This window comes from Enoplosus armatus, chromosome 2, assembly GCF_043641665.1.
Source record: "Enoplosus armatus isolate fEnoArm2 chromosome 2, fEnoArm2.hap1, whole genome shotgun sequence".
Taxonomy (NCBI): Eukaryota; Metazoa; Chordata; class Actinopteri; order Centrarchiformes; family Enoplosidae; genus Enoplosus; species Enoplosus armatus.
The window spans coordinates 14,254,332-14,282,140 of record NC_092181.1 but is presented as its reverse complement, the minus strand read 5'-3'; the positions used below and the strand labels follow the sequence as shown (position 1 = coordinate 14,282,140).

General features: G+C 41.9%; 2 protein-coding genes across 2 annotated transcripts; one reads left to right on the top strand and one right to left on the bottom strand.

The window, feature by feature from the left end:
- The first annotated feature begins 561 nt into the window (after positions 1–561).
- Positions 562–17,227, top strand: ecpas (Ecm29 proteasome adaptor and scaffold). The gene is made up of 49 exons (XM_070913830.1): positions 562–598; positions 1,396–1,526; positions 1,830–1,946; positions 2,348–2,466; positions 2,626–2,775; positions 2,899–3,076; positions 3,410–3,549; positions 3,823–3,901; positions 3,993–4,112; positions 4,263–4,348; positions 4,457–4,532; positions 4,622–4,671; positions 4,771–4,837; positions 5,006–5,128; positions 5,224–5,327; positions 5,408–5,531; positions 5,652–5,732; positions 5,841–6,051; positions 6,344–6,435; positions 6,656–6,790; positions 6,889–7,060; positions 7,233–7,405; positions 7,555–7,656; positions 8,071–8,194; positions 8,536–8,681; positions 9,075–9,129; positions 9,301–9,415; positions 9,557–9,625; positions 9,764–9,881; positions 10,010–10,177; positions 10,301–10,380; positions 10,972–11,077; positions 11,309–11,356; positions 11,457–11,575; positions 12,014–12,164; positions 12,277–12,342; positions 12,499–12,588; positions 12,706–12,772; positions 12,863–12,954; positions 13,050–13,116; positions 13,236–13,433; positions 13,741–13,952; positions 14,047–14,090; positions 14,183–14,375; positions 14,493–14,640; positions 15,134–15,239; positions 15,371–15,459; positions 15,550–15,621; positions 16,291–17,227. The coding sequence occupies exons 1-49, from the start codon at positions 577–579 to the stop codon at positions 16,428–16,430; spliced, it is 5,535 nt and encodes a 1,844-aa protein (XP_070769931.1). The 5' UTR covers positions 562–576; the 3' UTR covers positions 16,431–17,227.
- Positions 17,228–18,290: 1,063 nt separating this feature from the next.
- On the bottom strand, positions 18,291–26,874 carry smc2 (structural maintenance of chromosomes 2). The gene is made up of 25 exons (XM_070921368.1): positions 26,707–26,874; positions 26,305–26,454; positions 26,092–26,214; positions 25,967–26,005; positions 25,772–25,882; positions 25,599–25,643; positions 25,238–25,471; positions 24,985–25,134; positions 24,609–24,842; positions 24,305–24,464; positions 24,078–24,195; positions 23,478–23,616; positions 23,229–23,348; positions 22,923–23,127; positions 22,499–22,634; positions 22,042–22,166; positions 21,649–21,842; positions 21,354–21,497; positions 20,999–21,073; positions 20,574–20,693; positions 20,190–20,390; positions 19,980–20,096; positions 19,014–19,174; positions 18,713–18,860; positions 18,291–18,553 (listed from the first exon to the last, which is right to left on the bottom strand). The coding sequence occupies exons 1-25, from the start codon at positions 26,872–26,874 to the stop codon at positions 18,368–18,370; spliced, it is 3,603 nt and encodes a 1,200-aa protein (XP_070777469.1). The 3' UTR covers positions 18,291–18,367.
- Positions 26,875–27,809: the final 935 nt, after the last annotated feature.

Here is a 27,809-nt window from a genome sequence, read left to right as displayed (position 1 = left end):
TGCATAATGAATATAATAAGATAACTCTTTATTGAGCCACACTGATGTAATTCAGTTGTTGCAGCAGCAATAAGTACAGATTAATATGATATAATCAAAATAAAAATAAATAAACAATAAGTAGTAAGGGGTATATTAAACAAAGAAATAATAGAAAGAAGCATTTCTCAAGCATAGTGGGAAAAGTAATATATATTTACAATAGGAACAATGTAAGTAAATATGATATTAATATGTGTGTATAAGCATGACAAACTAGAATACAATAGAATACAGCAACATAGTATACAGTATAAAAATGATATGACATACTACAGAAAGATAGCATGGTTCATTATTGTAGTTGTCATAAAGTTCATCAGCATGTATTGTATTTATATGCATGCCTGTAAGCATGAATACTTAGGCGCTGTCATGCACACAAACTCAGGTTATATTTATGTGTACAATACACTTGTTACAATGTTAGCGTCATTGATGCACAGTACGTGTGATGAAGCAGTTGCTGAGGAGTGGCTCTGGTGAGTGCAGTGACACGCAGTAAACTGAAGGGGTCGCTAATTACTTTCTGCAAACATGGCTGCCCAGGATGAACTCAGTAAGTTTCTCTCTGCGTTATTGGTGATTAATATCTCTTAAAATGTCGTGCTCGTGGATGTAAAACATATACTGAACAACAGGCCTGCTTCTTTGTAACGATTAGGGTGTTTTTTTAAGTAACGATAAAGCTTCCTTCAGTTAAAAACTGGGGGAAGAACGATAGCTAGCTGCTCAGCTATACTGCTAGCTAGAATGCTAACGCCAGGAGGCCGTTTGCCCAGTCATGGTCAAAATGAAACTATCGCGTAGGCTATTAATATATTTGTATTGATCAAAGTTTTAAGGTGTAGATTTAAAACTTGAATGTTTAGGGCATTTAGGATTAATTGCGCATGGTGTCACCGGTTGTGAAAAGCCAGTGGTATGGTTTAGGGACTATGAAATGCGTGGATAGTCTTGTCAGTTGTTGCAGCTAGCTTTTTGGTGAGCCATGCCAAGAGAAAGAAGGTAGGGCTGGGTGATGGTTGCACCAACACAGCAGCTGACAGGACGAGCTTATTAGCCAAACTGGAGCCACAAGCACGAGGGACTGTCTGTTTTTAGTTCACAAGTTTATTTTACTCCCTCTGTATGAAGCTGAAGGTCGCACAGACTGGTTCTGCATGTGGTTGCATAAACCCAATGGATTGTACTTCCATATTTGAATGGAAAGCTGCTGTCATATTAATTGTGGAAGACGTTTAGCTTTAAACAGGTCCTATGTTTGGTGTTCATTCTTGGGGTATGACAAATACCACCCAGAAAATGAGACATAAGAGTTGATCAAGGTGTTAAATGTGTTTTTTTTTTTGATAGATCAACTGGAACGTGTGTTCCTTCGCCTGGGCCATGCAGAAACAGATGATCAGCTCCAGGACATTATCTCCAAGTTCCTACCCCCTGTGCTCCTCAAACTCTCCAGCGTTCAGGAGGGTGTGCGGAAGAAAGTAAGGGTGTTTCCTATCTCTGTGCCTAAAGAGATTACAAGGAGTTTGTGCTTTATAGCTGCACTTAATAAAAATGTGAACAAATTGCAGTGTAACGCCGTCAGATCATCCCCCACAATTATTAGCTTCTTTTTACCTTTTAGATAAAACTTCCATTGTATAGATATGGACTCACTTCCCCCTAATGCATAGATGAGCTTTTTAAGGATCTTGGATCTTTCCTCTTTTGACAGTGAATGTTGATTTATGCATTTGTTACATGTACTTAAACCACCAAATCACTTACTGTGCCTCCTCTGCTAGGTCATGGAGTTGTTGGTCCATCTGAACAAGAGGATAAAAAGCCGGCCTAAGATTCAGCTACCAGTAGAAACTTTGTTGGTACAGTACCAAGATCCTGCAGCCGCCTCCTTTGTCACGGTAAGAGGAAAACTTTACGATGTTGGTCTTATGATGCCAGAAGTTTATTATACATTAATAATCAAGGAGTAGAGCAATCTCAAAATGTGTAGGTGTATGCAATCCCTATTGAGAGTATAGTGCAAAAGCAATTACGTATGTAATGTAAACTAATATCTACATTAGTTGCAGTAACTATAATAACTTATCAACTTGTCTGCATCTGTGTTGTAACACCATATAATAAAAATTGTAGATTGTGTTGTAACTGATGTGGATTGTATACCAGTGCAGCATTTGGAATCTATCCTTATATTTAAGGAGTAATCTGAATGCAGTTTGATTTATATTTTGTTTAAGCAGTGGTCTGTAGTGGTCTTGAGGCAGGAGTGGTGATTGTTTAATGTATGTATTTTGTTTAGAATTTCACCATCATCTACATCAAAATGGGCTACCCACGTCTGGAGGTGGGAAAACAGTGCGAGTTGGCCCCCACCCTTCTCACTGCCATGGAAGGCAAGCCACAGCCACAGCAGGACAGGTGAGGAGACACAAGGATATTTTCTGTTTTTACTATACTGTATTATTGACACATGTATAAAGATAAACAGATACTGCCTCAGTCCTCTTTATATTGGGCTGGCTCTTTCTATTCCTTGTTGGACTATGATTTCACTTCACTCCCTCTTTCTTCTCTTAGCCTGATGCACCTGCTGATCCCTACTCTTTACCATATGAAGTATCCTGCAGACATCTCCAAGAATGCTTCTCCATTTAACTTAACTGAGAGGCCAAAGACAGTGCAGCTGCTGCTTGAGTTCATGTTAGATGTTTTACTGATGCCTTACGGGTGAGTTCCTCCTATGTGGGTTGGGTATTGTATGATTGTATGAGGGTCTCAGAGTGGCCTAACTCCAGTGCATTTTAGCATTTGAAGAAGAAAGCTGAGTTGTTCTCTCTTTGGCTCCTCTAGGTTTGTGCTGAATGAATCCCCAACTCGCCCTGCTCCCTCCTCCTCCCAGGGAAGTTCTACGGATGGGACAGTGTCTGCAGGTGGCCAGGGTCTCCCCCAGCCTCCCCCGGGGATGAGTGTCTATGCTGCCAAAAGGGTGATTGGAGAGGCCCAGTGGAGCGCTGAGCAGCTAGAGCAGGTACAATTACTGAAGCCGGACGATGAATAGTGGTTATTTTTTATATGGTCAGTTTGGGCAGGTTATATTTTTGTTTATGCTTGCTGCACAAAGCTTGACTCTATTCAAAAAGTTGGAGCCTCTCTCAATTCCAGATATTTCTAAAATTAAACACCGCCGCAATCCAGATCGTGCGTTAGCTATCAGTTAATGGCTATTCAATACATTTTTAGATCTATGTGTGAGCGCTTCATGATGATTTGAGTGTACATGTGGATGATGATGCACATTGTGCTGTCTTTGTCTTGAGTATCAGCTAATGATTCTCCTTCATTGCGGATTTGGTTTCAACAGTGTAAACTGGGCATAGTGAAGTTCATCGAGGCGAAGCAAGTCCCAGAGGTGGAGACAGTGGTGCACCTGGTGGTGGCATCAAGTGACACCCGACACAGTGTGGCCACTGCAGCTGATCTGGAGCTGAAGAGCAAACAGAGGTAGGTGAAGGAGCTTGAATCATCTCTGGTTCATATATGTTTTAAGATTATCAAGTCATCCACTCGGTAATCTTTCCTCTTGCGCAGTAGATCAAATTATTAGGTACACCTGTTGTGCTACGAATTCACAAGGTAAAATCATTAATCTCTAAATTAATTTATTTTAATTGATCCTTTGCCAATGGCTGTTATCTCTATCCATCAGAAAGAACTGCTGAAAGTACAAACTTTTATTCATACCATTGGTTATGTTCTTGTTTCATTACCTTCCAGCATCATCGATTGGAACAATCCTCTAATTATCAACAAGATGTACAAGGTGTATCTGGGGGATGTTCCTCTTAAAACAAAGGTTTGTAAACTCTACATTCAATTTTCAAACTTGTGCTGTGAGTTTTCTTTTTAAATATTAAGTATGTAATACTGTTTTGCATGTGCACTAGGGCGGGAATATGAAGCAAGAGCTGAAACACGAGCCAGTCAGCACAAGAGTCAAACTGAAGATCCTGCCACATCTTCTGCGGTCACGCCTAGCTGCAGAGTGCTTTCCAGCTAATATCCAGGTAATCTTTTTGTCAACGCTGGTGGGTACATTTCTGTAGGCTCAATTTTCAAGGCTCGATTTTGCAGACAGACGGTAAATTTGGTGCTAAATATTTTTTAAGGAAATGCTCCGGTGTACAGCACAATCATTCCTTTCTTTTCCTCCATAGGTTGTGTATGATGGTCTGTTTGGAGCCAACACCAACAACAAACTGCTGTCTCTCACCTTGCAGTTTGTCCATCACATCTGCATGGTGTAAGAAAAGTGCACTTTTTTCTTTTTGTCTAGATGCATCCATGTTTCATTTCTTTGTGTGTTTTTTTGCGTTTGGAATATGATATCAAGGCTCTTTATGTTTTTCAGATGCCCTGACACCAATAAACCTTTGGGACTAATGCTGCTTAATGGTCTAACCAAACTCATCAATGAATACAAGGAGGTAAAACTAAAGTGGCAACGTGCAGTTAAACTGCAATTTCATACAATTTCATGAGATTTATACCCAGTAAACAACATTTGTCATTGCAGGATCCGAAGTTACTATGTGTTGCCTACTCTGCTGTTGGAAAGCTGTCAAGGTATAATGAAATAATTCCCTTTTTTTCCTTGAACTTTGCCAGCTTGGTGTGGGATTTTAGAAATAAGAAATATTCTACTTTTTAAATCCTCTCCTCTAGCCGCATGCCACAGCTCTTCACAAAGGATATTGCACTTGTACAGCAGTTTTTTGAGTCCATGTGCAAGGTAGGTGAAAGAGCTCTCAAAAATCTCAATGCAATGAAAACTCAGCACACCGATACATTAAAATACAACCATCAATCAGAGTTTATTGTATGATCCTTTTCTTAGCCTCTGTTTTAAAGAGAGCACCGTGGTGTATCTGATATTGATACTTTCAAAATTCTTCTGTAGGAGGAGCCTGATGTCCGTCTTGCCATCCAGGAAGCTTTGTCTATGATGGTCGGGGCTTATGCCAACTTACAGGGAGCACTGCTGAACCTGATGGAGGCCCTGGTGGCTGCATACATTGGAAAGGTGAGTGCACATGGTTAAAGTGGATATTTGGTTTACAAAGAAACAAACATAAATGTCGACTAGTTTAGTAACAAGGCTTTTTTTTTTTTGGGTAGCCGGAGGTGCAAGTTCGCCAGGTGGCCATGAAGTTTGCCAGCACAGTGTTTGGTCCTGATCATGTGCCATCAAGATACCTGCTGCTACTGGCAGCTGGAGACCAGTAAGTCCCAAAACACAAAAATGTCTACAAATAAGATGGGAGTTGGTTCAAACTAAAATGAGGCTGTTTCTGTATCTTAGGAGGGAGGAGGTGTCTGCGGAGGCCCAGAAGGTGCTGAGAGCTTTTCCTACCAAGACCTCAGAGAAGGAGGGACCAAAGCCAATGCCCTCCTTTCCTGACATGGTGGCCTATGTCCAGGAGAAGGTGAGGCTCTATGCATATTTTTCATTGTTTTGGAGGCAGTACACCCAGGTTACAAAGTGGCCATTTTTGCTAAAAGATATAATTATGAGTCTCATATCTTTTTGGTCTTGTCGTTATCAGGCGGCTCAGAGGATCAAGACTCCTGCAAAGTACATTGTTGGAACCTCCACTATTCCTTTCAACCCATCTGCTTTTGGCGAGGTAAATATTAATTGGTGATCAGACATTAATTGTGACATGGGATGACTTTGCATCTTTGTGGAAGTAAGTTGAGTTTTTTAATGTACCTACTTTTCCTGTTTTTTCCAGATCGTGCTCTACCTGAGGATGTGTTTGGCCCACAGCGCAGGGGCCACACCCATGTCCATGCGCCTGGCAGACATGCAGGATGATGCACCAGCCATCGGCCGCTACGTCCACACACTGCTGTCCTCTGAGCCTTCGGTGTCAAAGGGTTCTGAGGCAAACCCTGTTCATGTCTACATGGACCTTCTGCAGCAGCTGCTGTCTGCTGTAGGAGGTGAGAGAAGTACCTGCTCTTTCCTGATGGCCATTATACTGCAGGGTCAAGATCTCCATTGTTACATTATTCCCTCTGAGTCTGAATCAGGTCTTGAGTTAAGTTCAATGCAGTGTTACAGAGAGAGCATTGGTTTATTGAACCTATTATAAGTAATGTATTTAGTTACATTATTTATATATTCATCTGTATGGTGTGGAATTGTAATAAACACAAGAATTGTCATGATAATTGTGGTTGGAAACACTCTCCATGTATTATTTATTGGACGTCATCATTAATCTCTCAACAGGAATCCCAGTTATATACTGTCTTCTGGAGGTGGTGTCTGTCTGCCCAGAGAAACTGGCTCCCAGATTCGTTGATAAAATTGACTGGATTAAAGTGAGTATTTGGTTTATTTATGTGTTTATTTAAATGTAGGGTGGAGGTAAATCTACATTGACATTTAGTGTGCTCTAACTCATTAGTGAGACAAATATCAACACCACTAAACAATTAGTCCAATCACTTAGCTGTCCTGTGATATTGTAAAACCATGTGAACACATTACAATCAATTGTAATGTGCAGTCAGCTGTAATAACAGATGTTTTCTTCTCCAGAGTCTGATGAACACAAATAAGGAGGACATGAGGGAGCTCGCAGCCCAGCTGTATGCTTTGGTGGTTTCCACCATGACTGGCAACGAGCTGCAGATGGCTGTGCACAACCTGGTCAAAATCACCAAAGACAACCATGTATGCCACATTGTATCTATGGAGCACTTGACATTGATTATATCTGCGTAGTGTGTCATAGCGTGCATTTTTACCTTATTGGTTTTGTTGAACCACAGAGTCCTGAGACTCAGCATGGCGCCATCTTGGCTCTCGGCTACATGGTTGGAAGGTACATGAGCAGGAAGAAAGCTGTCACCTCTAGTGACTCAATGCACGACATGGGGCAGCAAATGAGCGTTACCTCCCAAGAAGATCATCAACTTGTTGCCATGGCCACCAAGACAATTGGTATGTAATTATTTTGCAACAATTTCCTGCAGTTTATGCTACATTAGGGTACAATAAATTGATTTTAAATTGCCATTTAGTTGCTTAGATTGTGATTTGCATGAAAGCAACAAATTATTTCTGTCTATATGGGCTCATATGAACTTGTTTGTGTGTGTGTGTGTCCATCCAGGTTGCTTCCTGGACAGCAGTAGTGCACTGCTGACTGTAGCAGCGTGTACAGCTCTGGGTGAAATTGGGCGGAATGGCACCCTGCCGATCGCTGCAGAGGGGGAGGGCTTCACCAAACTGTCAACCGTGGAAAACCTGCTGGCTCGCATCCCCTCTGGCAAGGAGAGTACAAAGGTAAGCTGGGACTCTACAAGAGGAAGTGGTTGCGGTGACACCGTGTCTATCCTATACTCATACTGTATGTATTAATGATACATCAGATCTTCTGCGTCGTCATCTTAATTATCTTTGTACGTGTCCGTCTGTCCATGTATGTGGTCCAGATGAAGGAGCGATCAATCCAGACCTTGGGTTACCTACCTGTGGGAGATGGAGACTTCCCTCATCAGAAGAAGCTGCTGCAGGGTCTCATGGACTCTGTAGAGGTATGAAACATACTGACTGACAGAAGCATTATCAATAGCTGATTTGTTGTTGGTTTTACAAATCCAACAAGTAGTTGAATTCTGCTTTACAAAGCCAACAACAAAAACAGTTAGAACTAACAGAGTGTTAGTATTAGTGGGCACAAGCAACTTGATTGCTGTAGTAAAACTTTATTTTGTCTGTGACTTAATGATTTCTGATCGAGAAGCGCACAAATACAGTCTTTTATATAACGTGTATAGTTAGGCAAGAGGTCTCAATCTGATATATCAAACCTTAAAGTTGTAGCTGAAGTGTGAGGGTGTTCGCAGTCACAAGTTAGACTGTTTGATCTTCATTCATTGACCTGTGAAACTGTTGCAGGGCTCATTAGTGGAAACATCGCTCACATTTTCCCCTTTTTCTCTCTTAAGGCCAAGCAGGTGGAGCTGCAGTTTTCAGTCGGAGAGGCTATAACCAGTGCTGCAATAGGCACCAGCTCTGGAGCTGCCAGAGACCCGTGGACCTGCACTGAGGACCAGTACAGCCCGCCACACAGTAAGTGCTTTCAGTTGTAGAAGTTGAATTTCATTTTAAACTGTTTTTCTACAGGTTTGTACATTTTGGAGTGAACCAGATGAGTGACCAGATTTGTCAGACCGTTTCTTGCATTTTGACAGTGGTTGTCACAGTGAAATGCAAACTGATGAAAGACATATTTTCTGTCTCGCAGCTCTGCATTGTTAGTAATCAGATATGTCAGATGTGTATTTTCCTGAGCATACATTTGCATAAAATAGTAAATTTTTATCTAAACCTCAAATGTTCCCAAACAAAACAAAAAAAAATCATATTTTTGTCCTTTAACATCATCTCCACTCTCTTTCTTTCCCTGTTAGATGTGAAAAATAATGATGTGGTTCCTTGGGTCCTCAACTCCATCCTGTCCAAGTATATACCCAGCCAGAACCCCCATGTCCGACAGGCCTCCTGCATATGGCTGCTTTCCCTGGTCAAGAAACTCAGCCAACACAAGGAAATCACGGTGGGTGTATTGTACAACTAGTAACTGTAAATCTAAAGACAAATAGGTGTCACAGTTCAAAAGAAGAACTCTGATAACCAAGACAGTGATCATTCACACAGTAACTGCTTTTGTAAGCCTCATAGGGTTGCCGGAGTAAACATGAGTTTAAAATATTGCTTAAAATATTGGTACTTGTCCTTGTTTATGTGTGTGAGTTTTTGAGACCTTTGAACACCATGTCTGTTGTTTTTATTTTAAAAATGTCAGATGTTAAAAAATAAATATGACCTCATGTTTAGGCTATTATGTTTACACACCAAAGCTGAAACTGTCCTACTTTATGAATTACCTTTAGCTGTCAAATCACTTTTTTGCAATACAAATTTCCATCTTCTGCCTTTACTCCTACAGTCCCATTTGAAGGAGATCCAGGTGGCGTTCATCTCTGTTCTCTCAGACCCTGATGGTAAGAAGAGAGTTCTGTCTAACCTGACAGTGAGACTGATCTGATCATTACTTACACCAGCCAATACTTTTCAAATGTACCTCTGCAACATCACAAAACAAGCAGCCGCCACCCCTTGCTCTCTGTTCTTCCCAGTTCTTCATCCATCCCTCTTTTTCTTCTTTCATCTAGAGTTAAGTCAGGATGTGGCGTCTAAAGGCCTGGGCCTTGTCTATGAGATGGGAGGAGAGGGTGACCAGCAAAAACTGGTGTCCACCCTGGTGGAGACACTCATGACTGGCAAAAGGTGAGTGGATGGTTGAGTAAAGGAGGGAGGAATGACACAAGAGAGAGAATCACAGCAGGTTGTAGGGAAGGAGAAATAAGGTCAGAACGATAGAATATTTTTAACACAATATTGTACAATTCTTATTTATCTTTGCAACAGAGTGAAACATGCTGTTTCAGAAGATACAGAGGTGTTCCAGGGAGAAGGTTTGGGGAAAACACCTGATGGGTAAGTCTCATGTCCCCACTATTAGACATGATTTGCTCTTTTGTTTGTCCAAATGTAATGAAAAGGCTAAAAATGTCTATTTGTGACCTGAATTTACTTCGTGAATTGACCTCCTTCTCCCTCTTTTATTGATGGCAGTCACGGCCTCACCACATACAAGGAGCTCTGCTCATTGGCCAGCGACCTGAACCAACCAGATCTCGTCTACAAGTTCATGAACCTGGCCAATCATCATGCCATGTGGAACTCCCGCAAGGTATCATGCTCATGCATCATACACATCCTCTTTCCCGTCCATCACATCTGCCAGTTTTCCTACTATCTCTACTATTTTCTACCATGGCTGTCTCACCCTTCCTTCCACCTCACCTCTCCTCCTTTCAGGGAGCAGCTTTCGGTTTCCACATGATCGCAGCCAAGGCCGGGGAGCAGCTGGCTCCGTTCCTGCCCCAGCTTGTTCCCCGTCTGTACCGCTACCAGTTTGACCCCAACCTGAGCATTCGCCAGGCCATGACCAGCATCTGGGATGCCTTGGTCACTGATAAGACCCTGGTAGGAATTGAATCAAAAATACATATTCATGCATGTACAAACAGATGGATGTAGTCTGGGATTTTAAAGACTACTGTCATTCGAAGTAATGTGAGCATGTTTGTTTGTTCTGATGTGTTTCAGGTGGATAAATATCTTAAGGAGATCCTGCAGGATGTCATTTCCAACTTGACCAGTAACACCTGGAGAGTACGCGAGTCCAGGTACAATAACAATACACACACTAAACTTCAAACTCCTCCTTGTTAAGACTATTATTATCTTCTTTTTACTTTCATTGTTTTATTTGGCCTGATAATTGATTATGTGAGAAGGCTAAATTCTTAGTTTCTCCAGTATTTCACAAATGGATATCGTAGTCTTAAGATAAAGTTTCTCCACGCAGTTTATTTTATTGACAGTTTTAGTCCAGTTGTCCTTGGTGGGAGGATTTGCCTGCAGCCATTTCTGTGTGATGACTTTCTTGCTGGAAACCAAAAGTATTTTAAAGACATACTCATCTTGTGCTATAAGTTTATCTGGGAATTTTTCCAGGTATGACAAAATAGCAATCGACTTCTATTCCAAATCTCTCAAGGGTTTATTTTCCTGTTTTTTTTTCTTATACCTTTCTCCTCTGGCCTCAGGAACACTGTAATGGCTCTGACCACTGTAATTATTGTAATTATAGCATTAAGCATTAGGATCATTGCAATTATGGTAATCTAGCAAATTAGTTCGTTCTTGTGTTACACTGAGTAAGAATGTCATCTAGAAGCTAAAATGTGTTTTTCATGAATTGATTTTCCCTCCAGCTGCCTGGCCCTGAATGACCTGATTCGCGGCCGCCAAGCTGATGACCTCATTGATCACCTGTCAGAAATTTGGGAGACACTGTTCAGAGTCCTTGATGACATCAAGGTGAGCAAGATATTATCACAATCAGTGTTGCTTTAACTCATGGAGAGCAACAGATGGAATTATATTATATAAAACTATAGGATTGACTCACTAGATGACGAATCATGTAAGGTTATCATATAGAGTAGACATGACATACACACACTACGCAGAATAACTATAAACACATTACAAGAAGAGATTTCTTTCATTATTTTGAAATGTGATTCTGACTGTCATTTTGCTTTTCAGGAATCTGTGAGGAAAGCTGCAGACCTAACACTGAAGACGCTCAGTAAGGTAAAGTTATTTGTCACAATATTAGCCTGTGTGTGTGTATATCTTTGTAGTTGTTAGTGTGTGCATGTCCAACTGTCTGCCCCTCTCTCTTTCTGCCCAGGTGTGTACTCGTATGTGTGAGTCTACAGGCTCTGCAGCCCAGAGAACTGTGGCGGTGCTGTTACCCACCCTGCTGGAAAAAGGCATCGTTAGCAATGTCTCAGAGGTCCGCTCACTAAGGTAACGTCTCTCTATTTCGATGTGGTCTTTGTTTTCCTGTGTGACGTGAAGTTGCTTTTATTGAGGCAACTTGTGCTGTATGTCTGTAAGTCAAATACAAAACTAGTTGGGTTTTTTTTGAGCATAATACTTTAAAACTCAGCCATGTTGAAAGCTGTGTTTTTCCACAGTTTTTTGTTCAACCACAGCAAAATGAAACCAGATGTTTAGCAAGTTATAGTTCACCTACATATAATCCTGCAAAGATAAAGTTGTAAACAGACAATGTTTTAGTCAGTATTTGTGCTGAATTGCCATATTTATTAGTCAGTTTTTCATTTAAGTCACCAAGGCAACAAGAATTTACCGTTGCAGTACATGTTGAGCAGTTTGGCTTTTTTGTGCCATAGCATTGTCTGCCTTCTTCTCTCTTAAACAATCTATTTTATTCCCCACCAGTATCCAGACCCTGGTGAAGATTAGTAAGACAGCCGGTGCCAGACTAAAGCCTCATGCTTCCCGGTTGATCCCGGCCCTGCTGGAGGCCCTCAGCACCCTGGAGCCTCAGGTCCTCAACTACCTCAGTCTCAGAGCCACAGAGCAGGAAAAGGTAACCTCAGCTGTCTGCTGCATCTTCACCCAAGTCTGGTAACCAAAGCCTGTAAGGTTTATCACAGGTTAGACTCCACATTTTGTGAGTTGTGTTCTTTCTGCCTCTCTAGAGTGCCATGGACGCTGCTAGGCTGAGTGCTGCCAAGTCCTCTCCAATGATGGAGACCGTTAACATGGTAAGAAAAAAAACATCCAAATTACTGTTAATTTCCTTGACCTATTCTGGTTTTAGACTTAGTTTGTAGGTGTCACATGAAAGAATGTGAAGTTTTCCTACTTGTTAAAACATGATAAAAGCCAACGAGATCTGTCTTGTGTATCCCTGTGCTCAGTGTCTGCAGCACCTCGATGTTTCTGTGCTGGGAGAGCTGGTTCCCAGGCTCTGTGAGCTGCTCAAGAGTGGAGTTGGCTTGGGCACCAAGGTAGAAACACACTTCTGTAGTCGCTAATTCTTAGATTGTCTGTAGACGGGTGATGCTTTAATTGTCTTTTAAATCCACCAGTCAGCCTATTTATGTTTGTCTCTTTTCTCTGTGCAGGGTGGCTGTGCTAGTGTAATTGTTTCACTCACAGTGCAGTGCCCCCAGGACCTTACCCCATACTCAGGTAAAGCACAAGTATGCCCATCTGTTCCTGTAATGTGTTTGCTGTTTGGAACAAGGGAAGTAACGACAAACATATTTTTGGTGTTTCCAGGTAAACTGATGAGTGCCCTGCTGAATGGGATCCACGACAGAAGCACTGTGGTTCAGAAACAATTTGCCTTTGCTTTGGGACACCTAGTCAGGGTAAGCATCTGTTAAGCAATCTTGTGACATTAATCACACCACAGGTTGTTCTCAGTGACTCAGTAAGCATTGGCTGTACTTGTTTTCCCCATCAGACAGCAAAAGACAGCAGTGTAGAGAAACTACTACTGAAGCTCAACAGCTGGTACTTGGAGAAAGAAGGTAAGACAGCAGGAAACCTCAAAATATGATGATTTTGTATGTGCATTTAACTAAACGGTAACTATTGGACTGTGCTCTCTTCTGCTCTCTCTATTTCCTCAACTCCCTCTCGCTCACAGAGCCGGTGTACAAGTCATCATGTGTGTTGACGGTGCACGCCATCAGCCACTACAGTCCTGATGTGCTGAAGGGCCATGCAGGAGTGGCTCTACCGCTGGCCTTCCTGGGTATGCATCAGGCGCCAGGTCCGGATGAGGAGAAAGGAGAGAGCCATGACGCCACACTGTGGGCTGAGGTGTGGCAGGAGAATGTCCCGGGTGAGAAATACTCATACAGTATAAATGAAATAAGATCTACTACACAAACACTCATCTTTATCATTAGTCATTATTAAAGAACACCAGCTGATTCCATCCCTTGGTGAACAATGATTTTTTTTTTTTTTTTTTACATAGAATTAATTAATAGAAGTAAGAGATGACAAAATACTACTTATAATAGTGGATATATAGCATATTGTAATATAGATATACATTAAAATCATGGTCCAATCACAACATCAATATGTATTTTATCATTGCGATATAATAACCTTTTACTCTTTGAACTTGTCTTTGATTCTAGGAAGCTTTGGAGGCATCAGACTCTACATGACAGAGCTGATCGCTATCACACAGAAAGCACTGCAGTCCCAGTCCTGGAAGATGAAGGCTCAGGGTGCCGCTGCCATGGCAACCGTTGCCAAGGAACAGACAGGCTCATTGGTGGCACCACACCTTGGTATGGTGCTAACGGCTTTAATGCAGGGACTATCTGGACGCACATGGGCCGGCAAGGTAACGACTGACACTACACCAGCAGAGCAAAAATAAAAAATTAAAGAAAGGCTTTGTTTTTTTATTTATACACTTGTTTTTCTTTTTCTTTCAGGAGGAGCTGTTGAAAGCCATTGGATCAGTGGTCTCCAAATGCAGGTGAGACTCCTCAGATAACTTTTTTCCCCCCATTTTTGCCACATTCGTGTTTTTTATACTTAATTTCTTCCATTATTCCTCTGGCTTTTTAGCACAGAGCTGCAGAAGCCTTGCACAGGCCAACCCACCATCTCTGAGGTGCTGGAGGTTGTGTTGAAGGAATGTCGCAAGGAGAGCCTGGTGTACAAAATGGCTGCTCTGCGCTGCGCTGGAGACGTGCTTCACAGCAGCAAGGAGGACCGTTTCAGCGACATGGCGGAGATCCTCATCCCTCTCATCAAGAAGGTTCAATCACATCTACTCGTTTGCCTGTTTGTTATTATAGTGCCATACCTGAAGACATTGCTGCATTTTAAGAAGCTTTATAACTGTGCTTGATCCATCTTCCTGATTCCCCAACAGAGCTGCCCGGAGAGCGGCGGGGCATCACCGAGGTCACTGGAGGATGATGATGATAGAGATGTGAAGGAGAAAGAGCTGCAGACGGAAGCTCTGCTGTGTGCTTTTGAGACTCTTGGAAAGGCTTGGCCCAGGAACCCACAGACTCAGTGTAAGTTACAGCTTGTCCCCAGAACAGACACAACTGGACCACTGCTCAGATAAAACAAGTTCACTGGTTTAAAAATGAATAAACCCTAAGCCACACCCAAGCTGTACACTTGTTTGACACATTGATCATTGTGTATGGTGAAAGGTATTAACATTCCCACGACTCCAGCCTGCTGGACTCTTCTAGTCGTTGCTCATGTGGCAGACCACACTTGCTCCTTTGAACCTTGACCAGTCAGAGCTAGTTTGATTTTCAGAGATAAAATACAAAGTGTTTGTCTTCCCACAGACATTTTGTTATTGTTGCTGTGATTATGACTTATGACACTCTCCCCATTGTCTATTTTATTGCACTTTAAGACGTGTGTGTATTGATTATATGTTGAAGGCATATTTCCATTCTAGTAATGTAGGCTGAACAGGTGGGTGTGCTGCTGGGAAGCTGAGATGTGGCCCTTACGAAGCCATGTTCTGAATATTGTATCTGTCTGCAGCTCGTTTCCAGGTGGAGTTGTGCAGTCTGATGTGCGAGAAGCTCAAGCTAAGCACCTGGAAAGTCCAGCTTGCTGTCCTACAGTCCATGAAGGCATACTTCCAGGGGTAAGGCCTAAACAAAGAAAAGCCTTACTAACATCTTCTTGTAATTTGTTCTTTGAAATAACCCTAAATGAATCAAGCTGATCGAAGTGTGCTTACAATATACATTTTTCATCATCTGTTTTTCTTCATAGATTATTGTTGCTAGAGAAAGGCAGTGAAGACTTCAATGCATTGTCACAGATCCTCACAGAGACCTGTGCTGCTCTCACTTACCCTTTAGGTAAGGGCCCAACATTTCCAGTGTACTGAATTATAGTCTAACACACCTTCATTTCATCACCATGTTTGTGTTGTTTTTTTTTTTATCTAGAAAACAAAAGTTACTCCTCTGTGAGGACAGAGGCCTTGTCAGTCGTGGATCTGATCGTAAAGAGAACTGGAGGTGAGCGCTTAAAGCTTCTAAGATTGCCTTAAAGTGTGTTTTTGATCTTCAGTTGTAATTGACTGAGTTCAGTTTGAACATGAGCAAATGAAAAGGAGAGCCCAGTTTTGTGCATATGGTTTCATGTAGCCAGCCCTCCTGTTCTTGCGTTTAGAATTTTGTATTGGCTAGCGGCATGGATCAGTCAATGGGAATGTCTGTCAGTCCACCAGACTGAAATATCTCAACAAATAAATATTGGATGCGCTGCCGTGACAGTTTATACCGACTTTCATGGTTCCCAGACAAGGGAACTGAACCTGAGCTGAACTTTGTGTTCAGTTCTAATTAACCAATGTTAGCATGTTAAGCTAAACTAAGATGGTGAACATTACACTTTGTAAACATCAGTATTGTCATTGTTAGCGTGATTATGATGGCATTGAGCTCAAAGCACTGCTGAGTACAGCCTACAGAGCCGCTAGCAAGGCTGTAGACTCTTAGTCTGGTTTCCCTCTCGTCTCCTTTTCTTACTACTCCTTGCATGTACGTTTGAAATCTAACCACAGTTTGTAATATGCTAATTGTTTTTCAGTACACGTGCAAATATATATGTATATCTGCTGTATGTATCATAGATTATTGCTCCAAGTGTTACTAATGAAATATTCTTGTGTGCGATGCAAACAGAGAGTGAACAGTGGGACTGTGTGTCTGTGAAGAGCCGGGAGCAGCTGCAGCGCTCCCTGTCAACGCTGCAGTCAGACAGCAGACCTGACCTGAGGGATAAGGCCCAGGAGCTGCGCAGACACATCCAGAGCCAACCCTGAGCTCACCGAGCCCGCCAGATACATGCAGTTGCACACACAGAGTACAACAAAAGTGCATCAACTTCTTTTTACTTCTTCACAGTAAAACACATCACACACTCCTCTGTCTGACCTCTTCCGTGCAGTTAAACATGTTCACACATCTTTCAATAATTGCATCACTTACCATATTACCTGTGAGCTTTGAAGCTGGCTTGTGCAAGAGACTGCTCCACTCAAGCCGACAGACTGATTCACACTGACGTAGCTTGACTTTGAAGCTTGAAGAGACTACAATAACACAACTTGCTCCGAGTCTGAACTCCCAGTGACAGTGGTGAAGGGCAAGACTATTATTGTAACGTGTCAAGTTTTATTTGGTTCATTTAAATGGACAGTAAGATAATGATAAGAAATGCTATATAAACCAATGTGTTGGGTTTGTGGACGCTGTATACCTATAGCCCCAAAATGGGGACTTTTACTACTGTTGTGGGTTTGCCTACTCATTAAATGTCACACCTTAGCTAACGCAGACTAGTCGGCTCTCATTCGAAGTTGCACTTTTTCAGGGGTGTAGACGCTTCCTCACTATTTTACCACTGCTGCTGAGTAGTGGTGAAATAACTGAGGCATTGGATATATGTCTCTGTGTCCTGTGAATGGTGTTGTTTCTCCTGTTTGCAAGGTGAATGAGCAAAACAATGGCCAATTTTGTCAAGTCTTGAGAATAAATAAAAAACACCCTGCTGTTAAGTTGAAAGTGATTGCTATTGTTGTTTGAATTTGTCCCTGATAAAATAAAAATACACTGACTATTTGGACAAGTGACTTTCTTTTGTCTTAGTACAGAATGATGGTTCTACATTAACCGTTTTAAATCAAAGCAACAAGTTGATGTGAAATTTCTGAGGAGCTGGAGAGGCCATCATTCAAATCTATAAGACATGTTAATGACAGCAAGTACCAGTTATGTACAAACAGTCAGAGGTAATTGAAATATAACTCTAAGCTGTGTCATGCTATTTAGTTGTATTCAGTTTTTTTAGCTCAAGTTTTGTTACTCTGTCCTTTTAGATTGCCTAAAAAACGCATACAATTAGCTGCATTGTGTTAACTTTTTTTGTATCATGTTATTTGACTTTTCAATACAAGAGCTGGAAATAACATACTCGTGACATGAACCCAAGCAAACAACCCAATATAATCAATATAAGACAGTTATCCTATAACTTATTTTGAAGGTTTGTGGTTCAACATTATAATATATGCAATCCTGTATATTTGAGGTAGTTAAAACAGTAACAGTAAAATTGCACAACACAGTTCATTTTTGTGATGTGAATATCAGCTGATTGCTAAAACCACTCAGTGTCCAACACTGCAGGTTTCAGTCATTTACATTGTGTGTGCATTGCAGTCTTCCAGTGTCCTTGAAACAACCACTAGGGGGCACCAACAATGTACATCTTCAAATTCTACACATTGGCCTTTAGTTTCATCCAGTTTGTAAAGCAGTTTCAAAACATGACAATGGGGGAAAAGAAAGAAAAAAAAGAGTCAAATGTTTATATTTGACCTGCTTTATTTACTAAAATATATGGACATGTTAGCTGCATATAAAACTGGTTATTTGTAGCAGAAGATCATGAACATAGACCAGAAAAGAGACAAGATAACAAACAACAGTTCAGACAAAAGACATTTACAATTAAAACGGTTTTAAAATACACAAAGATGTGAAGAAACTCCACACTTACACAGCTGAACAAAGAGAGAACACATGGAGAATAAAAACAATCATATAAACAGATCCTCAAGAGCAATGACCAACAGAGGAAACAGAAGTATTGCCAGAAGTTATCAAGAGATAACGTTTTGTTAAGCGATATTGTTTCTAAAGAAGTTATACCAGAGCACATTTAGAATTCGACTGTTCAGCTATTTGAGTGCAAAGATTAGCTGATGAGCGGTTTGCTCCTCTTGTCTTTTTGACGAGCCTTGTCGTGGCTTTTCTGGGGAAGGTTGGCATCACTCTGGCTGAGCGCAGTCCGTGTGACTGTGGACATGCCGTCGACGAACTTTGTCTTGTACAGGACGTTGGCGTTGGTGAACATGCCATCCTTTAGGGACACCACCACAAACTGCAGGGAGAGAATTAAAAAAAAAAAAAAAAAAAAGGGTAACTTGAGCACAAGTTTTGCTTAGAGTTGTGGTGAATGCGTACATTATAAAAAGTTGTGGTAAAACAATTTAAGGTTAAATAAGGGTATCAGAACATGTATATGAGCGTTTCAACACACCTGGGAGTGTCTAAAATGTGTGCGCAGCATCTGTCCAATGTTCTGTGTGTGCGAGAGATCCAGGGCAGCATCCACCTCGTCTAAGATGTAGATGGGAGCAGGTTTGAACAGCAGCATGGCCAGGATGAGAGACAAAGCCACCAGTGATCTGAAAACACAAAGAGGGTGCTCAGCAAAGGTGACTGACTTCATGATCATCCATCGACACCTGACAGAGAACGCTTACTGTTATTCATACTGTTACTACGGTTTAAAATAAAAACAACTGACACTCAATGACCATATAAGTGCTTTTACTGACCTTTGCCCTCCGCTAAGCTCAGTGAGGTTCTCCTTCCAGGTGTTGCCCAAGGCCACCTTGAACTCAAGGCCCTCCAAGACACCACAGCCCTGGGGAGGAGCCAGCTTAGCAGTGGCCCCCGGCAACAGGGTGGAGAAAATAGAGCCAAAGTCCTTGTTTACCTGCAGAGGAAGTGAAATATTACAACTGAAGTAAAAGTACAGGCATGGCAGTGAGGTCCAAAGCCCATGATTTAACAACAGTAAGCTTCAAAACTCATTCAAACCACAGTCACATTTTGGTGAGTGTGTCATGCTGTTGTTGATTGATCAGTTTCAACTTTTAATCACTGACTGTAAAGCATTACGGGTAGCATTTGACTGTTGTAAATGTAATGAACAAAAATAAGGAAGAGTAGAGATACAGAGAGGCATGACAGGAGACAACTAGATGGATGCTGAGGTGGGAAATATGGATCAAATCTTCTATCACAGTATATTTAGTTTTACTGTCCTGCTCTGTGATGTAATATCCCCAATACACAGAGAGATATTAAAAAGATAGCTACTACAGTACAAACAGTATGGAGAAACCTCTGATGGCTCACAAATCTACACGCAGTTTCCACTTTATTATTATTATTATTATTATTATTATTATTAGGTACATCTAATTCTAATGCAGTCTAATACAACAGTCCTGCAACAAATCCTCACATCATGAAAGTTATAATGTCTTTGTTGATTCCACTTTATGATCATTTTGGAGGCTGCGGTTTGTGGTGCTGTTGAATCGTATTGCATTATACATTCTGTTATTTAGTCTACCTTCATTGATAGAAATGGGGTGGACAAAATAATAGAAACACCTGTCACTATTTTATTGCAGGACTGCATTGGAAACTGAGCGTCGACTGTGTCTCTGTACATATAGTCAGTGTTGGATGAAAGAGATAGAGAAAAAACGATTTGCTGAAAGAGAGCAGACCTTTTGCCATGCCAAGTTTAGAGCTTCATTCTTCTTCTGGTCCAGCTCCTCGATGGTCTGCAAGATTTTTGCTTTGTCGTTCTCCACAATCCTCTTCTTCTTCATCAGGTCATTGTACTGCAGGAGGGAAGACAATCGTGTGAGACAGATGAAGACGTGCAAAGCTGTGACTGTAATTTTTTCTCTCCCTTTCTGTGTCTCTGTCCTCACCCTTTCCTCTGCCTCGTTCAGCATGTTCATGGCCCTCTTGTTGACGTTTCTCTCCAGCTTGGAGGTGGTCTCCTCCAGCTTCTTCAGCCGTTGACCAGCCTCACGGGGGTTGTTGGTCTTAAAGTCATAAGAAGTGTTGGGCTGGCCGAAGAACTGACGCTCCGAGTGGATCCAGTCATGTTCCTCCAGCATCCGAGACACCTGGGAGAACAAAGTATGACAAAGAAATGTTTAGAGGACCTTAACTAGATAAGATGAGACTTTCAGGGACCTCATAGATCATGAAAATATATTATTGTAGTAGACGAATAACCGAAGCTAAGAGTGAGTGTGTGTGTGTGTGTGTGTGTGTGTGTGTGTGTGTGTGTGTGAGTGTGTGTGTACCTTGTCAGCAGCTTCCTGGCTGTCTTTGCGGTGTTTATTAATGTTATGTTCCAGTTCCTTGATCTTCAGCTGGACTTCGTTGTTCTGCTCTCTTATTTTATTGGCCTCTGTGCTCTTCCCCTGGAACATTCAATTGGAGGAAAATGATCAAGTAGTTCCAGGCAGTAAAATCAGTCAGAACTGGACAATTAAGAAAGTCAAATAGACAAATCTGAGAGGAAAGTCAAACTGTCACAAGTAGAGTGTAATAAAATGTTGCAAGAACTTTCAGCCGAACTACATTTATTCTGTGACTTGTTGCATTACTTTAAAGAGTCTTCAACCTCAATCCTCATACAAAGTATGTGCTGTGCTGTGCTAAAGCTACTACTCTAAGCCTCTCAAATAGGCGGTTTCAAAGAATTAAAAGGCAAAATTGTACTCACCTTGAGCTCTTTGTCCTGAGCCATGATCACTTCCTTCTGTTTGGCAAGCTCCTCCTGGGCTTTACGCACTGCCTCCTGCACAGCAAGAGGGAGAAAGAGGTATGGAGGGAAGGCAAGTGAGGACAGCACAATAGCTGAGTGTCTACGTAACGGCTTGTTTTGAGCTGTGATGTATGATGTATAACTCACTAGACAGTTAGGCAATGTATTTAACTCAGTCATTTCCCAAAACATTAATCCACTAAACATGTATGCCTGAAATGTGTGAACTCTTGGGGACAGTTGAAAATTGTCCTCAAAAGTACAAGTAAGACCAGTCTATATATACAAATACACCTCAAAATGATACGAATACCTTATTCTGTGATACAGTGCATGCCATGCTGTCTATCTGCTCCTGGATGGCCGTCATGGCTTCATCTACCGCCTGAATCTGCTGCTCATAACCAGCCTGCTCCCTCCGCAGCTCCTCCAGCTCCAGGGCCACAGCCTCCGACTCCTGCACACATGAGCAAGAAAAGAAACATTTGATCAGCTCACCAGAAGAACCAGCAGAGTCAGAGTCCGAAATATGCATCCAATACAAAGCACTGCACGGAGAGTCCAACTCTCTTGCTGTGTACGACTGTGTTTGTGTCTGGTCGGTGTACCTGCTGCTTCTGCTTCAGCTTCTTATTGAAGGCATCAGCTTTGGACTTTGCTGCGTTGAGCTTCTGCTGGGCGGCCTTCAGTTCCTTCTCCCTCTCTGCCTCAGCATTCTTCATCTTGTTCTCCAGCACCTTGTACTTTTCTTCAGCCCGTTTCTGCACGTCCTTGGTGACGCGCAAAGTCTCCTCACTCTCCTCTGGTTAAGCAAACACGTCACACACAGTTAGGTTGATTAAAATGAAAATTCAATTAAAGCAGGACCAGTGTATTGTTTCAATTGCCATTTGCTATCAGACCTGTACATATATAAGCCCTGGTGGAATCACAAATCTAATGCCTATTTGTATACAGTATGCATACAGTATGTGTGTTTGTGCACATTTCAGCAATCTGACCGATGGCCTTGCGCAGCCTCTCCAGCTCCTCTTGCTGCTGGTGGAAGGAGCTCTGCTGCAGCTTGGCCTGCAGAATCTGTTCCTCCTCTACCTTCAGCTCATACTGCTGCTTCAGCCGACGATACCTGGAGGGAGAAAAGCACATTCTAACAGTCTTGATACAGATTCCTTAGATTTTTTTTTTTTTTTTAGAAGAATCATGACAGATACATACTGAGGAGTACATAAAACTCAACTTGTCACTTCTCTCTGGATTAACTATGTAAAGGTGACACTGTTTCTAAATGACCTCAAACACAGTTTGGCATTTCTGTACCACAATTTCTTGTTACTTATCGGCCAACATATACACAGATACAGGTATATCTGTCATAAAGTAATATACGCCTGGCTGATTTATCTGTCTAGCTCTAATCAGAATCATTTAAATTTTTGTAGGTATTTTGTGTCTGCATACTTCTCTGCGGTTCCCTTAAGGCCGGCCAGTTGTCGTTCAGTATCCTGTAGCTGGACCTCCTTGTCATTCAAGTTGTCCCGAACCTCCTTCAGTTCCTGTAGGCTGGCCAGAACTGATGCTGACTGGGAGCGGGCGCCTGTAAGAGTAAAAGCAGGAAAAAAAGAAAGTCCATCACACTGTATGTGAAAAATCGAAACCGTTATTCCAGGTATACATAAAGAATTCAGAACCTTTAAAGAGTGATGAAGCAAAGACCATTCTAGGCAATACATGAAACATTTGGATGTACAGGATAACAAATTGTGGCATGTTTCAAAGCAAGCGTTTGTGTTTGTTTTTGTTTGCTGTCCACACGCTCGCTCTATCAACCTTACACACAGCAGATAACTCAATAACATACACATAATGTAGTTCATGTTCTCACCTCCGCTCAGAGTTCCCTGTGGGTCGAAGATGTCCCCTCCAAGAGTGACGGTCTTGGTCATCACCTGCTTATCAAAAGCCACTTTTTTGGCATTGTCCAGGGTGTCACACACCAGTGTGGAGCCAAAGACGTACTCCATGGCCTTACGCAGGTCAGATTCATAGCCCACCAGGGACAGAGCGGTGTGGACGTTGTCCTGTCCGACCTGGCATAAGAGGGAGAACGGACAGAGTGAGGAAGAGACGGAGAGTCATTAAACTGTGTCCTGTTTCAAGATCAAGACTGGGCAGTATTTAGATCTCTCACCAGGCTCTTGGCGGTGTTGACCACTCTGTCGTTGAGTGTCTTGGCAGAGATCTTGTTCAGGGGAATGATGGTGTACCTCCGCTGCAGCTCTCCCTTCTCCAACAGTTTTTTACCAGTCACCTGGAAAAGACAAAATCACATCACAAATTCTGGTTACACTGTCCCATTGGTCTGCAAATGAAATACGAACATAACAACACAACATGATGGCACTAAAATAAAATGCACACTGCCTACTAACACACCTACCTCTGTGTCAACTACAATGTTATAGAGCCGTCCTCCTGCAACAACCTCCAGCCCTGTTGCATAGGAGACGTCACGGACTGTGATCAGGTTAGCCAGCAGCCCCTTCACTTTGCTACGGTCCCATCCTCGCTCTGGGTCCCTTTAAGACAGCAGAAAGCACATTCAACACTTCATCTTGGGGCCCAAGGCAACATGATGAGACAGTGAGGTGAAATGTTATAGGCAGGTCCATTATGAATTTTCTCCTTATTACAAGGTGTTTACTTTTACAGGTGGAATTATAGTTAAAAAGGTATTTCTTTTCACATCACAACAGTTGAGTTTGTCAGTATCGGTGTGCAAATTCCCAACTTGTCATCCAAAACATTTTTGGAAATTCCCAGCATAGCTCCACCCTGACCTGAACCTGAGAAGACGCGTCATAAACTGGAATAATTGAAAACACCTTTGTGGGTGTACAGGGCCTTTAAATTCACAGCAGATGAATGAATCCTTTTGAAAGATTATATTTTGTTATGGGGAGCATAACAATAGTGGGAACAGCTAGTTTCAAAACATACAGCACAGTTGAAGAAATGAGCAAATTAATTAGATTCTTACTTGTAGTCGAAGCGCAAGTTGGGGAAGCGAGACACAAGACGCTCATAGGTCTCTTTGAGTCCAGCAACCTCTCTGGACAGCTGCCTTCTTTTGTCCAGCAGACTCTCCTCCTTCCCATCTTACATACAAACAGACGGACAGACACACACGTTATTACTCAACGCATCACATAAGGAATGGCAGCTACCATGAGTACTGTCTACACACACATCCACAACACACAGTACCTTCATAGTTGAGTTTAGCTAGCTCAGCCTGTAGTTTCTCTCTGCTGCTTCGGACAGCCTGCAGGGTGTCCTGGTCATTCTTGTAGCCACTGTCCATCTTTTTCACTTCTGCCTGTTTGGTCTTTAGCTCAGCCTGGGCATGCTTCAGGGTCATCTGAGCCTGGACAGGCAGGACAGAGACAACATATATGAATAATCTGTGAACTTGACAGGGCTGAGTATTTTCTGAAAACTTGCTATTTAATATAAACTGGCAACATGAAACGTCACATCCCCGGCAGATATGTTCGCATCCTTTCCTCACCTGCTTGGCCTCAGTATCTGCCTTGCTAATGTCATTCTTGCAGGTCATCATCTGCCCAGCCAGTGTGGCCTCCTCTCCATCCTCATTGGTAGAGAGGCCTGCCGACACAGCCCTAAAATGCTGCTCAGCTGCCTCCAGGGCTGCGCTGTCCTTCTGTCCCTCCTCCTGTAGAGCCTGAAGCTGCTCCGCTAACTTAGAAACCTCCTTTTCTTTTACCACAAGCATTTTCTTGTCCTAAGGGTGAAGGAAAACAACAGTCGCAATCAAGAATTCAGTTGTGCAAATTGCCCCCATTGTATGTGAATTTCATTTGCTAAAAGATCTTGTTTTGACAAGATATTACATGTAATATTAGCAAAATCTATTGTCCCGTTACCTCCTCCATACTCTTGACAAGCTCCTTCCTCTTCTTGGTTTCATCTTTGAGATTCTGTTTTTTCAGGTCAAGCGCACTCTGAGCTTTGGCGTCCACGCGCTGCACATCAGCTAGACTCTCCTCCAGGGATTTTAATACTCCATTTACCTCCTACAGATGAACAGAGACAAAGCAATATGACTCAAGATTCCCTTTCCTTGTTCTAGTTTTGAACACTTTTGTCTTTTGAAGCCCAGTGGGTCTCCCAGTGTACCTGGTCTTTTTTCTTCTGCAGCTCCTGAATCTGGGCTGAGAGCTCCTGGACTTTACTCTCGTTCTCAGCCATGCTGGCTTGCATCTTGGTGATGTTGTCCTGCATCACCTTCAGATTCTCTGCCGACTTCAGCTTGGTTTCCTCTGCACACACAAACAGCCAGGCCACGTACAACCGCGACAAGTGCTGGATCTCACGCATGAGCTTCTGGTACTCCAAGTATGATGATCGTTCCTGCAGAGGAAGGAACGTTTAGAAAAAAGGGCAATAATGTCTAAAAAATGAAACGTACAATGGAAAATGTCCTACTATTATATTTCAGTCATAGCATTTGTATGTTTTGATTTTGCAGTGAACCTACCTCTTGCAATTTCTGCATGGTTGGAGTAATTTCCTCATTCAAAATCTTAAAGAGTAAACAAAGAGAAACAGTTTAACATTTCACTGTTAGTTGCAATTGTATTTATGGCAACTCCCCACTGCAGAATGAACAAAGACACATTAGTAAAATTAGGTGATGGATGTCTAACATACTGTCTGAATCTCCTTCAGCTTGGCCTCCTTCTTCTCAATGGTTTTCTGAGCGCTAATCTTTTTACATTCATACATCCTGGTGCCCGCTGCCTCCTCAATCATGGCAAGGATCTGAAAGAAACGGGGTGGTCATTGGAAGAAAAGGCAGTACAATTTGTATGAAGAAGTAAAGATGGTGAGATGCGTATGTTTTACCTCTGGTGGCTTCATGTTAAGAACTTTGGTGATCCTCCCCTAAAATATTGGAAACATCACATTATAAAATACTGTAGAGGGCTAAAAACCACAAGCACGTGCACGGCTGCAGAGACAACACTCACCTGCATGATGAGAAAATGTGGGTTGTTGACATTGAGACCAACAGAGCAGAACAAGTCCTGCACCCTGGTGTTGTTGGCATTGACCCCATTGATGAGGTACTTGTTCCTGCCACCAATTACAACCTTAAAGAAAGAAAGGGTTATGTACAGTTTTATATTAGCCTTGTACACCATTTACAGAGCCTTTCAAAAAATCATGGTTTCTTTGCCAACCTGTCTGGTGACGGTGATCTCATCATGGGTTTCAAAACCCAGAGGACTCTGGCTTTTGTTGGAGTTGTCAAAGGTAATAGACACAGTGGCCTTGGTGATACCACCCTGTCCATTTTTGTAAACCAAGTCCTGGAGGTTGGAGGCTCGCACCTTTCAAGTGAAAAATACAACAAAGAGATACAAGTTTGACAAGTGACCAGTTTTGTTGAGTGTTAACTAGTGCTAAGATGCATCTAGGTTAGCTAACTCTGATTTGCTAGTTAGTTAACGATACAAAACGACTAACTTACTAACGTTACAACCACTACGATACAACAGTCTACAAAATGATTATTTCAAGGTCAACCACTACGTAACTTTTATCACAGAGCTTAATGACTTTATAGCCAATAACGCACTTACATGGGTGAGATTGGAAATGCCCAAAAGGAAGCATATCGAGTCCAAAATATTGGACTTGCCGCTGCCGTTCAGTCCTGTGATGGCGTTGAACAGCGGGTCAAAGCCGTTGATCTCCGTCCTCTGCGCGTAGGATTTGAATCCTTCAACAATAATAGACTTGATGTGCATCTTTAGGCTGTCCTCTCTCCGCAGATTCCGGAGGCAAGATTTGTGGTGTTTGAATACCAAATCGGTAACTTAAACGGTGAAGCACTAGGTTACAGCCCAGTGCTTACAACCGTCAACAGGAAAACTCGTTCGTCTCTCTTCTAACTTGAATTTTGGCGGCAGGTATGAAGCCGCTAGTCGGACCCCTCGGTGCCGGAGACGGGACGAAGAAATTGAAGGTATTTTAACAAGATATGTGCACATATTAAATATATTTAGCAATACGTAAATATGACTGGTTCAAATTTTCAAGATGCAAAGAACACCGTTTCGTATAGATTTACATGTATATATTTTATTTTCGTCAGGCAAATCTTAAGGCTACTAAATGCTCCCGACAGGACTTGCTAATGTTTTTATGCCACCTGTAGGCAGAAAACTGAACCACAGAGGGAAGAAAAATAACTTGTCCCGTGTCAAACGTGGATAGATTTATGAAGGATAAAGAAAACCTTTATCATCAGCGATGGGTAAGATTTATAGTGGGATATTATAGCTAATGCAGATATTCTAATTATAATAGCATGTAGCCTACCGTATTTTATAATTTTTAATGATGGTTCTATTATGGTAAATAATGAAAAACTTGAAGTATGAAGCCGTACTCACTATTAAGAGCAACAGAAAGGCCTAGTATTAACGTTAATTACTGAAAGGGCTATAGTCAGAGTCTCCTGTGCTCCTTTAACTTTACCAGATACTAAAACAGTCTTAATATCTTTTTAGTACTTGCTTTTTACAGTTCAGCTAACTGATCATTTATTATTATACATTACTATTATTCTTTTCTGTCCATTTTAGTTTCAATATTTAGGCCTGAATGCATATACACGGTTTCAAACCAACAAAGCAAGCAATGAAAATCTGGTGCGGTAATACTGAATCCTTTATTTACT